At 50.4% G+C, this 14159-nt stretch overlaps 1 protein-coding gene across 1 annotated transcript in view; it reads right to left on the reverse strand.

Moving 5' to 3' along the window:
- Nucleotides 1–2586: 2586 nt before the first annotated feature.
- Nucleotides 2587–14159, reverse strand: part of DUSP29 (dual specificity phosphatase 29) — a 32048-nt gene continuing 20475 nt past the window's right edge. Inside the window, exons 3-4 of the mRNA XM_069460725.1 lie at nucleotides 9061–9281; nucleotides 2587–2828 (exon numbers count right to left, since the gene is read on the reverse strand). Coding sequence (XP_069316826.1) covers nucleotides 2587–2828; nucleotides 9061–9281 — 463 coding nt within the window. The remainder of the gene's footprint in view (nucleotides 2829–9060; nucleotides 9282–14159) is intronic.

Consider the following 14159-nt stretch of genomic DNA (forward strand, 5'->3'; position numbering starts at 1 on the left):
ATGAAGCCGTACCTTCAATTTCTTCGTGCCCAGGCTCCCATAATTCCTCCTGCCTTTGTGTTCCCTTTCCTGCATCTTCGTCCTCCACCCAGGCCTAGCTCTATGCATTGAGAACACTCGGGCCTGGGGCGTCCTCTCTCTTTTCTCTCGTATTCTCATTTATTATGATTTCAAATTCCACCTCTCTACAGATAACACCAAGAATTATATCCCCAGTCACGGACATTCCTCTGAGCTCCAGGTCAAATGACCTGGGACACCTTTTGCATATCCTATGAACATGACATGACCCAAGTGGTGATTTCTGGCCCCTCCCCCATTCCTGCCCTGGTCGTCCCCATCTGAGTATGAAGACACCGCCAAGGAACCAAGTCAGTATTCTTCTCCCTCCCCTCTCGGCAGGGCCTGTCCATTTCCCAGGATAACTGCAGAATAATCTTGAATACTGATCCCCTGGCACTGTCAGTCCAGGCTACCTCCCCGTTCCCTGTCAACCATTCCAGCAGCCTCCCTTTTTAACTCCCCACGACCCATTCATTCTCCACACTTCAGCCAAAGTGATTTTTTCCTTCCAGAGTGATCTTGAAACAGACCATACCATTCATTCCCCTGCTTAAAACCCTTCAGTGGCTTCTCTTTGCACTTGGAATCAAATCTAGTCTCTCTGCCCCTTTCCTTCCATTCCCCCTCCCACTCATGGGCTCCAACTTCACTGATGGGCAGAGTTCCTCGGCCTAGAATGTTCCCTCCCCATTTGGAAGGTGCACTCCTTCAACTCGAAGCTTACCCTGTTCCTCAGAGAGGTCTTCCTCTTCCACCTGGTCTGAAGTGGGTTTCTTCCCCACTTTCCCCATCTTTCTCCCCCTCTGTACCCATTTCCCTCATCTTACTTTATCACAACCTGCATTTTTAGTTTGATTTTTGGCCTCCTAGCCCAGTTTTTGGCATGCGGTAGGTTCTCAGTGAATACTCGTTGACTGAATGAAGATATCCCCCTTTTCAATCTTAGCACCAAGATGTACCAATTCACTGCACATTTATATTTCCATTTCACCTTTGCCTTTTTGCTTTGCAATCCCTTTGCAATGCTCCAGGTTTTAAAATTTATTGGAAGACCAATATTCTACTGTGAGGGAGTCTCAGGGGAATCTCCACTGTGTGCCTGTTAATATGAGGGCCCCCGTTCCTCCTGGGCCACGGTGACTCTCAGAGCAGGCTCTGGGCTGTCCCAGGAAGCCAGGCAGAGCCACAGGGGCCCAGGCTGAGCACAAGTCCTCCCCTGTGACACAAAAGAGCAGCTCCCCAGAGGTCACAGGGTGACTCTCAGTTGGCTTTACACAGCTGCCGAGCCCCCTGGACTCTTCTCCATCAAGCACTTCCTCTCATTCTGCCAAAAACCACAACCAAACTGGAGACCTGAGCCCCCCGTTCAGATTTCCCAGCAGGCCCTGATCACACTCTTTGCTTTCTCCAGGCAGTTTCCCTTTCTGGCCCTTGGCGGCCGGCGTCTCCATCCACAGCCATCTCTCTTGGGTTCTGTCTGGTTTAGGGTTCCTGGTTCCAGAAGCTATCACTGCCTGCTTCGTGCCCCCCGCTGTTTTTGCCTCAAGAATGAAAATCACACAGTCACGGCGACCGGCCTAGCTCTCGGGGAGACAAACCACCCCTGAGCCACCAGGCAGCCCCGTCCTCCCCAATTCCACGGCAAACCACACCTTGGAACACACTCTGGTGTCACTGGAAGCCAGCCCATGTTGCTTTGACGAGAAGCAAAGTGAAAGGAGGGCTTCCCTGAGTTCTGGTTCCCTAAAGAGTGTCTCCTTGCTCTTTTTTTCCAAAATTATACAGTCACACTCTTAACTTGTCCAAATTTACCACAATTCGCTGAATTGTTCTGAGCAGTGGCAGCGCTGGCTAAGATTCTGAGGAGCCCTGGCTCCCCGAGGAAGGTAGGGACGCCTAAAGCGGGGATGTCCGTGCCAGGGCCCAGGACCCCAGTCCCCACCCCCACCAGCGGAGCAGCATCTGTAGACGGTGGCGCGAGCCAGGACATCTCACTGTAAAGACAAAACGGGAAGCGGGCGGTGGCCCAGGCGCGGGGCTGCCCCGGGAGGCGACTCCGCACGCTGTGCACACGCGCCTGCAACACAGCTCGCCGGGGCTTCCGTGGTTAGACAATCAACTTATATTTTTTATAAGAATATGCCTTTCAAAGCCAAACGTTTAATCACAGCACAATGCCTACACATTTTTCAATCCTTTTCCGCTTTCATCTTATACCAAAAAAAAAAAAAAAAAAGCCCAGGAGACTTTGTGCAGGATTGTGTGCTCATCCGTAACCAGTTCTGCCGGGCGCCCGTCTCTCCCGTCCTGCTGTGAAGCCGGGGACCCGGCTCTGCCGGGAGGCGGCTCTGGGTTCTCCCTGTTCCCCGCACACCCCCGGGAAGTTTAGGAAGGTTGTTTGGAAGAAGTCAAGCTTTGGATTCACTGTCCCTCCTCCGTGACAAACGAAGTCACAGGCCAGAGCTCTTTGCAGCCTTTCCCTCTGCGTTCCCAAGTGTCTCCGCTCGGCCGGCGAGCAGGGCCCTACAGCTCCTTCTCGGGGTCCTCCTCTCCGCCCTGGCGCTGGGCCTGTCGCCTCTGCTGCACCAGCTGCTTGTCCAGTTCTCGGAGCTGCTTCAGAAAGCCCCGGTTGGGCAGGACGCAGCGGTTCTTGGCCACTTGTTGGATGGCGTCCACCAGGGTCATGTTCCTGTGGATCATCAGGAAGGCCAGGACCAGCGTCGCCGACCGGCTGCGGCCCATGGCGCAGTGAACCAGGATCTTATCTGCAGGTGGGGCGGGAGAAGAAGACCCACACTGAGGGGCCGGGTGGCAGCGGGCAAGGCCACAGGGCGTGGGGCTCAGGCGAGGCCCTCTCACACCCTGACTCTGTCACTCTCCTGCCCACAGCCGGGCAGCTTCCCCATCTGTAAAATGGGGACACCGTCAGTATCTTCACAGGGCTGCTGTGAAGGTAAATAACACTTTGAATAACTCTTTTATCACAGTTCTCCACAAGCCGATCAGGCAGCCCTTAAGCCTGGAGTCCCACCCTCCATGTCGCTGAGCTCCCCAGAGTGTGGCTGGGCCGCCTTGCCCTGTTCACCGCGGCCAGGAAGGAGGGCAGGAGGCAGGGTCCTGCTTCCTGATCGCCGTATGGGGCTGGGGCAGGCTGGCCCCAGAGTCTCACCCGGCAGGGCTGTGCTCCTGGGGTGTGGACGTGTCCGGCGGGGTGAATGTCTGCCTCTGTTCCAGACTGTTCTAATCCCCACAGACTGTTCCAGAGGCTGCCTGGCCCCCGGCCAGCTCTGCTGATAACTAAAACGTTTCTTCCTCTCCTGGCAAAAAGGGTAATTCTTTCTGTCATGACTAAATACTTGAAACAGTCGAAAGCTGTAGTTCATTAAGCCTTTTGGGGGCCTGAAGTTTGTTAAGTGGGAGGAGGGGAGGGGAGACGGAGGGGTGGGAGGGAAGGGGGAAAAGAGAGAGGACACAGCTGTGGCAGGAGATCCTGGAGCTCAATTTTGTTTTCAAGACCGTGGCGTGAATGTCATCGGCCACCTGAACTTGGTAGGTCTCTCTGGGGTAAAGGGCCTGCTCTTCTCTGGAGGCCTCAGCATCCGATTGGGCCCAACCACTTTCTTCCTGGGGCCTGTCCCCGGACCCTCAGGGCACTGCTCCCTCTTTGCTCTGTGGCTCTGCCACGCACCACCCTTTAGGGCCCAGCATCGAGTGGTGGGAAACTGCTCTTAGGAGAGTTGGGAAGAGACAGGCGGGGCAGCTGCATTTAGCCCATTCCCAGCATGGACCACGCCAGAGAACCAGGAGGCTGAGCTGGACAGCAGCCAGGGCGAGGGCCCTGAGCAAGGGCGGCACTGTCAGCGCTGGAATTTTCTAGCAGTGACTTTCAGACTTTTCTGTGTGAGCCCAGTCAACACAGCAGGACAAAATTCACAGGTGACCCATCTGTGCCTCACTGCACCTGCATACTCTGCCAAGCGCTTCATGTATTTTCTCATAGTCAATTCTTACAGCAACTCAATGACGTAAATAAAATTATTATGCCCATTTTACAGATAAGGTAGCTGAAGTGCAGAGAAGTGCAAGTGGCACAGCTAGGAAGTAGCAAACCTGTGATTTGAGCCCGGCAGCCTGACACCACGGTCGGTGCTTCTAAATATTATGCGGTGCTGCGTGTGTGTGTGTGTGTGTGTGTGTGTCAGACAAAAGTTTCACAGAATAATATGCACCCTTACTACGTGCAGTGCATGCTGGTGTTTTCCACTCTTTTCTAATCTATTCAGTTTTTTAAAAGAAATGCTAGTCACACCCACCAAGTTGACTTTATGACCCTCTAATACGGGGGTCCCCGACCTATGGTGAGTTGTATAATTATTTCATTATATATTACAATGTACTAATACTAGATGGAAAGTGCACAATAAATGTAACGCACTTGAATCATCCCAAAACCATCCTCCCCCCCCACGCCCCGGTCCATGGAAAAATTGTCTTCCATGAAAACCGTGCCTGGTCCTGAAAAGGTTGGGGACCGCTGCAGTGGGTCTCAGTCTATGTTTGAAGAATGCTGGTTTCAATTAAATAGTTCACCTTTGGCCTTTACCAAAAGGTGAATTCCCACAATCTTATGAAGAAAACCCAAATCTACAGGGTGTCCCAAAAGTCACCATACTTAGAGAAAATGGGAAATTGTAGCTAAACATACCTTTATTTACAAAATAGTCATTACAAAATTTTTCCTTTGTATGGAGACGTTTGGGATACCCTGTAGGATCTGAACTGCTCCTCAATTGCATGTTGTCAGGGGTGAGTGAAAGGGAGGCCTCTGTCACTCAAATCAGACGGACAGGCTGTTACCCACCACCCCTGCCCCTGCCCCCAGCCAGGTGTGCGCCTCAAACGCAACTTCCTGCCTTGGTTTTAGGGGTGCCCTTTCCCTGTCCCCCACTCACTATCTTGGAACCCGCCTTTCTCAGCAACACGCAGAGAAACCCTGGTAGAGTTCCTACTTCTTCCCAAACAGTCTGGGTGTGTGGAAGTCCCTGAGAAAAAGGGTGCACGGTGTGTTATGAGCTGCCAGGGTTGAGGGGAGACAGGGGCGTGTGTGCGATATTAGGGCAGGAGACCCTTAAAACACGGGAACAGTCTGGTCTGGTTACAGCTTAGAAGCACCAGGGAAATCAGCTCCTGCTAGAAGCAGACTTCATTTATTTATTCATACCTACCTTATCCATAATAGATTTTAAGATGGCTTCAAAAGCGGGCTTTCGACTATTTAAGAAAAAGAAAGAACAAACGAAAGGAGAGCGGTGATACTAAAAATCTGATCTTTAGAGGCTTGCTCATGACATCTGCCCTGGAGTTTCTTAGAAAATCCCATTAAATTAAAACCACACTAATTCACCTCTGAGGACGCTGTGTCGAGAGCAGCTAGGGCAGTCCAAACGGGGTTCCTGTGGCAGTATTTTGTGAATACTTCATTTTCTGATGAAGAATGACAAGTTCAGTTGTGTCAGATCCTGTAACCAGCTGGCACGCCTCGCCTTCCATGATATTCGGTGACCTCTCGTACAGCAAAGTCACCAGGTGCTCAAAATAAGGGAAAAGGGCTCTTCTGTGAGGCCTCAGTGACAGGAGGACTCCCCACTGGCAAGCAGGTGTCCTGACGGTGCCACCTCTGATTAGCTCTGTGACCCTGGGCATGTCACTTGGCTTCCCTGGGCCTCTGTTTCCCAGCTGTCAGGGCAGGACCGTGGACTGGATTATCTCTGAGATTTTTCCAGAGTGACTGCGGCTGTCTGGGGAGTTCTTTCAGAAAGGTCAAATCAAGGGAGGGGAGGGGACGAGTGGTCCCCAGGGGCTGATTACAGGCCACCATTACAGCCCTGCAGCCCCACAAGGAAAGCTTTTCAAAAAGAGGGAGGCTGTGAGGGCCAGGCAGTGGGGAAACAGTACGCTTGGCTGAAACTAGCCAACAAAGAACGTGAAAGACAAGGGGAAGCAAGAAATGCCTTGCTTTTTGGCTAGAATGTCCATCAACACCTCTTACATCAAGAGCACAATAAGAAATGCACCAGTGGGCCTGGCACTAAAACGCCACAGCAGTGTCCCTTGGGGTTCCAGTACGTAGCTAGATACAACCTGACACCCACTGCCTGTGGCAGGCAGGCCCGCTGAGCACCGCCATCCGCTGTGCGTGGAGTCCATGGCGATGCTGTCGCTGAGCTGACGAGCATTTTGTTACTCCGACCACTCAGGGCACAGGCTACAAACTGATGCCCCTCGGGTTATTTAGTTTGCCCTTTGCAGCCTTTTAAGAAATTTCAATTTGTTGCCAACACTTAAAGATTGAGTGATTTTATAATAAAATCCAGATTGGAGACTTTTCCTTGAAAAGTCAGAAGATCTACCACATTTGCACTGATTCTCGTAAGACAAACTCTGGCTGGGGCTGAATGACAGCTGCCCCTGGGAAGGGGGTACAGGGCTCTCTGCTTAGCCACAGTACCCCACACCCACAGAAGATGGAAAGTCTCTCCGTGGTGCTGAAGGGTTGGTGTTTGAGCCCCTGACTTGAAGAATTCTTTAGATATGCAAGTGCAAAGGTCACTGAAAATGGAGCCCAGCCTCCTACCTGGCAGTGGGGTCATGTGCTGCTCCCTGTCCCCAGCCAGCAGGCCTAGTCCCCGCACCCCCACCCATCCGTTCTAGCCCTGGCACTGTGTCTACGCTCTTCCCCCTCAGCCTTTCTTTGCTAGGTGCTTTTGACCAACTGGTCACGATCCTCATCAGCCTGACACCCCTTCGAGATGCTCTGTGATCTGCCCAGGCCTAAACATCTGACTTGAGAGCCTGATTCTTTCCTGATTTAGCAGTGGGGGCAGACTCTAAAATGACGTGCCAGGAACCTAAAACAAGCTTTCATGTGAGTATATCTTACCAGTTCAAAGTTGGAATGTCTTTTTTTTTTTTTTTTTCTTTTGAGTCTGGAAACTTTATGATGATGATGTGCACGTGCTAGTGTGGTCATATGCTTCACAGTACACGACCTCTCTTTATCAAACACATCCGAGAGCCTGCTGTGCCCAAGGTTCTGTGCTCAGTGCCTTACGGGTGTCACTGCTGATCCTCATTATAACCTTTCAAGGTAAATATTTCCATCACCAGATGGAGAAACCAAGGCCTGGAGACGTCACATCGTTAGTAAGTTGTGAGACAGGAATTTGAACCCAGCCCTGTCTTCTCCAGCCTGCCAGTCCCCTTCCAGTAAGGGTAAGGTCTAAGATACAGTAATGGCAAGGGAGTGCATTAAACAGAAACTGAAGCATTGGGTTGTTGCAGTCTTTTGTTTTTTTCATGTCAAATACGTTTTCAGTTAACTTCAAATACTATGAGGCAATTTTACCTCGCGTTGCTGACTCAGTCCAGTTGCTTTTTTTTTTTTTTTTTAAGAAAGGGTCTTGGTCTGTCACCCAGGCTAGAGCGCAGTGGCACCATGATAGCTCACTGCAACCTCAAACTCCTGGGCTCAAGTGATCCTCCTGCCTCAGCCTCCCAAGTAACGGGGACTACAGGCGCATACCACCACACCTGGCTTATTTTTCTATTTTTTGTAGAGATGGAGTCTTGCTTTTGCTCAGGCTGGTCTCAAAATCCTGACCTCAAGCAATCCTCCTGCCTTGGCCTCCCAGAGTGCTAGGATTACAGGCATTGAGCCACCGCGCCAGCCTCCAGTTGCTTTTTGATCCTGCTTGGAAACCCAGAATGTACAGAGCACAAAAGATGGTTCATAAATAGACTCATAAAAGGACAACTTAGAAACGAGGCATTTTCTAATACAAGCACGTTAGCTTTGTGGGTTTTTTCCCATCATGGCATTGCTTTCTGAACCAAAATAATGACAAATTGTTGGTGGCTATGGCAGGCTGCTGGGGCCAAGGCCACCTTGGGATGGCCATTAAGGTGTGAGACTGTCCTGCAGATCTGTCCTAGGCCCAGCCCCAGGCTGAAGATTCCTGAAGCAGGCCATTCGGTCAGTGAGTCTTGCAGTGGCAAGAAAGGCTTTCAGTAACTAGATACCCTGAATGTGTAGCATATCATTTGTCATGGCCCCACAAAGGCTGTGTGACACAGTAGGCTGAAGTCAGAGAACAGATTAGGGAACTGGCACCATTTCCTATTCCCTTTGGCCTTTGCGGAATGCCGGTGAAGTACACCCTGCAGCAGTAACTGCATATTGTCTTACCCCTGATGCATACCTAAACTGTGCCCTTCTCTCCAAAATAGCCTTGTAGCCTCTGCTGGATTAGGGCAGCTAAAAATGCATTTTAAGCACAAGGACTAGCACTGCGATTGAAAAGATGGATAATTAACGTTGGGAAACTTGGACCTGGCAGGTGCAAAACTCAGATTCTCAAAGTTTGCCATAGTAAAGCCCAGGCCGTCAGCCTTGTACGAGAGGCCTCACGAATGAGTGTGATTGGGGGGTGGAGGAGGGGGGGTCAGGCTGTGGACTTGGTTGGTTGGCGGGAGAATTTAAAGTCTCCCTAAGGATTTCCACTCAAGTCAGCTCTCTGAGGACTTTCTGGCACCAAAGCTCTTGGCTACTACTTGGGTTTAGGCCCAGGCACGATTAGTTTGAGGGCGCCCACACAGCCCCTGCCTTTTCAAGGCCAATGTTCCCTAGGGAAGAGAGACTCAGACCAAAAGCCCCTTCCTATAAATTCCAGGGCGGCAATCCAAGCCTCAACCCGAGCAGCAGCACGCTCGCTCGATGGGGCAGGTCCTCAAACCTTCCCAACCTCCAGGGGATTCGGACATTCCCAGCTCAACCACAACCAACCCCAGCGGTCTGGCTTTGAGCAGGGCGCAGACGCCTCGGGCGCAAACCCCGCTTCCGGCCTGGGCGGAGGGCGGGGCCTTTGCACTGGGGCGGAGCCTAGGATGGGGCGGGGCCAGGGCAGGGGCGGGGCCTCGGTCGGGCCCCTGGGCTCTTACTGCGGTCGTCGCGCAGCGCCGTGTTGATGAAGGCGGCCGCCGAGTAGAAGAAGACACTGAGGTCGAAGGTGGGCAGGTCTTCGGCCTCGACGCCGTGGTACTCGATGTCCATATCGCGGTAGAAGTCGGGGCCGGTGTCCACGTTCCAGCGGCCGTGCGCCGCGTTCAGCACGTGCGTGAAGCCCGCCTTCTGCAGCCCGTAGCGGTCCAGCGCCGTCGCCCTGGGAGCAAGCGAGAGAGGTCGGCCGGCGGCAGCTCAGGGGACCGCGGGCGGCTTTCTGCCCTCGATTCCGGTTCCCAGAATAAGCACCAGACATCGCAAATGAAGTCCCAAAGCTCTGCGCCTACCTGGTCCCCTAGGCCACTGGCACCATTTCCTATTTCTAGCTCGGCTGTTGCAAAAATGGAAGGTTGGAGGGTAGGGTAGGTGAGCTATTCATTTGTCCAGTCATTCTTTCATCATTCACCAAATACAGGGGAGCCTGGTGCTGGACGGTACGGTGGTCACAGAACCAGACCTGCCAAATTCCCCCAAAGACAGCCAGAATAACCTGTTTATCAGGGTGGCCCTTCACTGAGCCTCGGGACCTTTAAGGTGGGCTCCTCTTCTGAACCCTCTCGATGTTTATGGGGTTTGGAGGTAGAGGCTCGAATGAATGACTTGAAGAACAGGAATTGATAGTAGGAAAATGTGTGCTCTCTTTGATTCTAACTGATGCTATTCGCTTCTGTGACTATGCTTGCTTTAAGTTGTTTAATAAATATAGTTAATCAGAATGAAAAACAGAGATAAGAACAAAAGTAACTCCATGATAGGCTAGGCTTCCTGGATGTGAGAAGCCTAGTTCTGCTTCTGTATATATGGCTTGCTGGCTTGGTGCTTAGCGTAAGTGGAGCCATGGCAGACTTCACTAAAGTAAAGGAAAACAAAGCCCCAGAGAGGTAACTGCAAGTTGCTTTCTGATAAAGGGCTGGAGAATCCAGGTGCCCTCCAACCAAGTAAATAAGAAGAGCAAGACATGATCAGCGCATGAACGGCTTGTGCAGGGCGTGTGTTCCCAGTATCGCTTGTAACCAAAAACTAGAAGGTATGCAACAACAGTCCCCTTCCCCTGTCGGAGACCCTCCTCTTCCCCTGGATGATGTTAACTACAACTGGCGCCAGTGCAAAAAGCCCAAAACTTAGAGTCAACAAACCTGAAGCCAACGCGATCAGCCACTTCTAAACAAAAGGAACAAATAAACTGAAGGGGGATAAAGTGCAGACTAGTGTGTCGTGTGCAGACTAACGTGTTGTGTGCAGAATAACGTGTCATGTGAAAACTAGCATACAGAAAAGTATAAAAGCCTAATCTTTACCCCAGGGCGGGGTCCTAGTTCCTGGAGAGGCCACTGCAGTTGGTGCTCTGGAATTTGGACCCTGGCCCCGGGGCTAGATAATAAACTCCTTTGCCTTTTTGCAGCCTCAGTGACTCCGCCTCTCTGTTCCTGGGGCCAAGGGGAACCGGATCTAACAGACTTAAGGCGAGACTCTCCACGAGAGGACTGGGATTGGGCAAAGTTCTTGAATTGATGTTGGCAGGATTGGTGGGCACAACGTGAATGTGAAACCGTTGCTTTGGTGAGTTGTTTGTGTAGCTGGGCAAAGCATTGTTCCGAAAAGGCGAGCTTTTTGAGCAGTCTGGTGTCTTGAGTTGATTTCTGGGGAGTTCTTGAAGCCAGCAGTGAAGTTATTTAATGGGTTACAGCCTTATCTTTCTAGGTGGGGATGTCCAGGAACACCTACCTCCTGTTGAGGTAGGTGGCCTTGGAACATGACTGGAGTAAAAACAGCTGGTGAGGGCTGGGGTAGAGGTGGGCTGCCAGAGGAAGCAGGAGCTCTTTTTGCCTGGGGGGGGGGGAGGGGTTCTTTATGGGACAGGAGTGTTTGACTCTGTCAACACTTGGTGGTGGAGGGGAACAGGAAGTCAAGGATAGGCTAAGCCAAGGAAATACAGGACCTCAGGTATGGAGGCTGGAGATATTATTAAGAAAGGCCTTTCAGGAAACGTTCATTATATCCCGTAATCAGTCATGTATCCCCAAAGGGTACTTTGGAATCTGTTGTGTGCCAGGCACTGTCCTGGGTGCTGATGGCAAAGAGGTGAACAGGTTAGTCACGGTCCCTCAGGAAGCTCGGATTCTAGTGGGGATAGCAAATAAACAACAAATAAACAAAGATGATTTCAGATGCAGTAAGAGCTGTCAGGGAACTGAGACTGCATGACATGATACAGAATGACTGTGTCCTGCTTTAGGCAAGGTGGTCGAGAAAGGCCTCTGCAGGGAAGTGGCATTTCAGCTAAGACACAGGGATGAAAAGGAGTGAGGCTGAGCAAGAGTTGGAAAAAAAGTGTTTCATCCAGGCAGAGGGAACAGCAGATACTAAGAACAGAAAGGAAACCAGTATGGCTGAAGCAGCAGGGGGACAATGGTATAAGAGTTTGGAAAGGTAGGCAGGGGCTGGATCATGGTGGGCCCTGTAGGCCACAGTGAAGGGTTTGGATTTTATTGAAAGTGTGGTGGAATGCCGCTAGCGGGTTTTAAGGAAAGAGTGAGCATTTTATTGTTTAAGATCAATGTGGCTTCTGTGTGGAGATGGATTGGAGAGGGCAAAATATACAAGCAGGGAGATCTATTGGAGGCTGTTGCAGTTGTATAGCCAAGAGAGGAAGGTGCTTAGACTAGGATGATGTCACAGCAGGACTTGCTGATAGATTGGGAACAGGCATGAGCAGGAAGGACTGGTTTGCCCAGAGGATAGGATGTGAGAGGAGAGGAGAGAAAGGTCTGCAGAAGGGAGTGTAAGATTGGATCATGGGAGTGTTTGGATGCCAAGGTCAAGGAGAGTTTTAGATAGTGTTTGAGGAAGGATGGTCCAATCTGGGCTTTAAGAAGACGTCTCGACCGGGCGCGGTGGCTCACGCCTGTAATCCTAGCACTCTGGGAGGCCGAGGCGGGTGGATCGCTCGAGGTCAGAAGTTCGAAACCAGCCTGAGCAAGAGCGAGACCCCATCTCTACTAAAAAATAGAAAGACATTATATGGACAACTAAAAATCTATATAGAAAAAATTAGCCGGGCATAGTGGCTCATGCCTGTAGTCCCAGCTACTCGGGAGGCTGAGGCAGTAGGATCGCTTAAGCCGAGGAGTCTGAGGTTGCTGTGAGCTAAGCTGATGCCACGGCACTCACTCTAGCCTGGGCAACAAAGTGAGACTCTGTCTCAACAAAAAAAAAAAAAAAAGAAGATGTCTCCCTCAATAGCACCAAGACCAGTACTTTGGCTCAGGGAAGAGGTGACAAGGCTCAGGGACTGTAACAGTAAGAGGATAAAAGTGGCATTATGCCCCAGCTGAGGGCTCATCTCAAGGCTACTGGTAAAAGGATGTGAACAGAAGTGACCATATTGGATGCCAGCATGGACCAACACCTTTGGCCAAGAGGAGCCCTGCACCAGAAACACATACCACAGCCCCTCGGGCAAGGGCGCCCTCATCTATTGATGGTTTCTTTGAGTTTTCTGTTTACCATAAGAAGAACCACAATGGTGTCCAATGTTTGGGCAGGCATTGAGCATTTATAAACATTTGCAAACAGCCATTGAAATGTGGCAGGGGGGAGGTGGGAGTCCCACTGACACCCTCCTCCTCCCACCCCCACCCCAGCTGGCTCTTGGTGCTGCCATCCTGACTATGGAACACATTCTGCTTCCATTTTTCCTCAGAAAGTTCTGTTTTTCATTTTTCTTCTTGTCCCAAAGTATGTATACAACAAACATTATGCTTTTGGGACTCAGATCTGCGCTCAATTAAAGCCTCCACTAATGCAGTCCATCTTGCTGAGGGGCAATCAACCTTACTTTGAGGTTGAGCTCAGTGGAAAAATTAAAATTAACTCTCCTTGACAGGAAGCTCCTACCCACCATAAAGACTGTTCTCTTTGGGTTTAGTAACTGAGTTTCAATGTAATCAAATGGCAGTTTGAATAAATAACAGTTTGCACTTTCCTGCCTTTGGGATCAGGGATCTGGGTAGATAAGCAACACGGCTCACTGCATGACACCTCCACATCCTCCTGGGCCGGCGTTGGCTGTGCGTAAGGGAGAGGAAAGGGCTCCTGAGGACGATTAGACCTGGTGGGTATCTGAGTTCTGCTGCAGGTTTTCAGAGCTCTTTGGCTACCTGGGCCAGGAAAGGGAGGTGGTGACCTCACACATCACTCTGGGGACTTTCCCCAGCTTGGGTTACTCAGAGTTCAGTTAAGGGCTTGAAAGAGCATCCACAGCAGAATGGGAATCTGCACATAAACAGAGTGCCTCGTGGACAGCCACCATGATGGAGGCAGAGCCATCGTCACAGTCACCCATCGCCCAGTCCCAGCCGGCCCAGACACCCAGCTCAGCAGTTTTTGGGAGTGGGTGGGATCAGAGGGTGGTGTCTGGCACTACAGTGATTTGTTTTTTTTTAAATTTCAAGGGCCAGATACATTCTCTGCTCACATGTTCTGTTGGAAAGAGACTAAGAAATACAGGGGCATTTTGAGGTGATGGCACAGAGAAAAGGCCGTGTGCCCCTCTCCTGGACCCATATGAGTGCCTCTGCCAAAGGAGAAAAGACTTCAGAAAGAAAAACAGATTTAGGAATTAACTTCCAGAACCTAGATGATGTAGGGGCCTTAGTTTCTGGTTAAGAAAAACCCTAGATGTAATCAATCTGTTCATTTTTTAAATAATATGTCATCTCATGATAAAAATAACACATGCTCAATGCAAAATGTGGAAAACATACTCCCCCGACCAAAAAAAAAAAAAAAAATCACCTGTATTTCTATCAGAGATAAAGACTATTATTAGCTATTTGATGGAAGATCTGCCTGTTGGTTTTTTTTATGCATAGATTTGTATAGTTTTGAGACGGTTTTTTTTTTTATATATACAGTCTCAAAAACTTTAACATGCTGATGTATTGTAAACATCTTCCTATGGCAACATATAAAACTTCAATAGCTGCATGCTATTCCATTTTATAGGTAAATCTCAATTTTGCCTTACCAAGAACTT

The sequence above is a fragment of the Eulemur rufifrons genome, chromosome 28, assembly GCF_041146395.1.
Source record: "Eulemur rufifrons isolate Redbay chromosome 28, OSU_ERuf_1, whole genome shotgun sequence".
NCBI classification, from domain to species: Eukaryota; Metazoa; Chordata; class Mammalia; order Primates; family Lemuridae; genus Eulemur; species Eulemur rufifrons.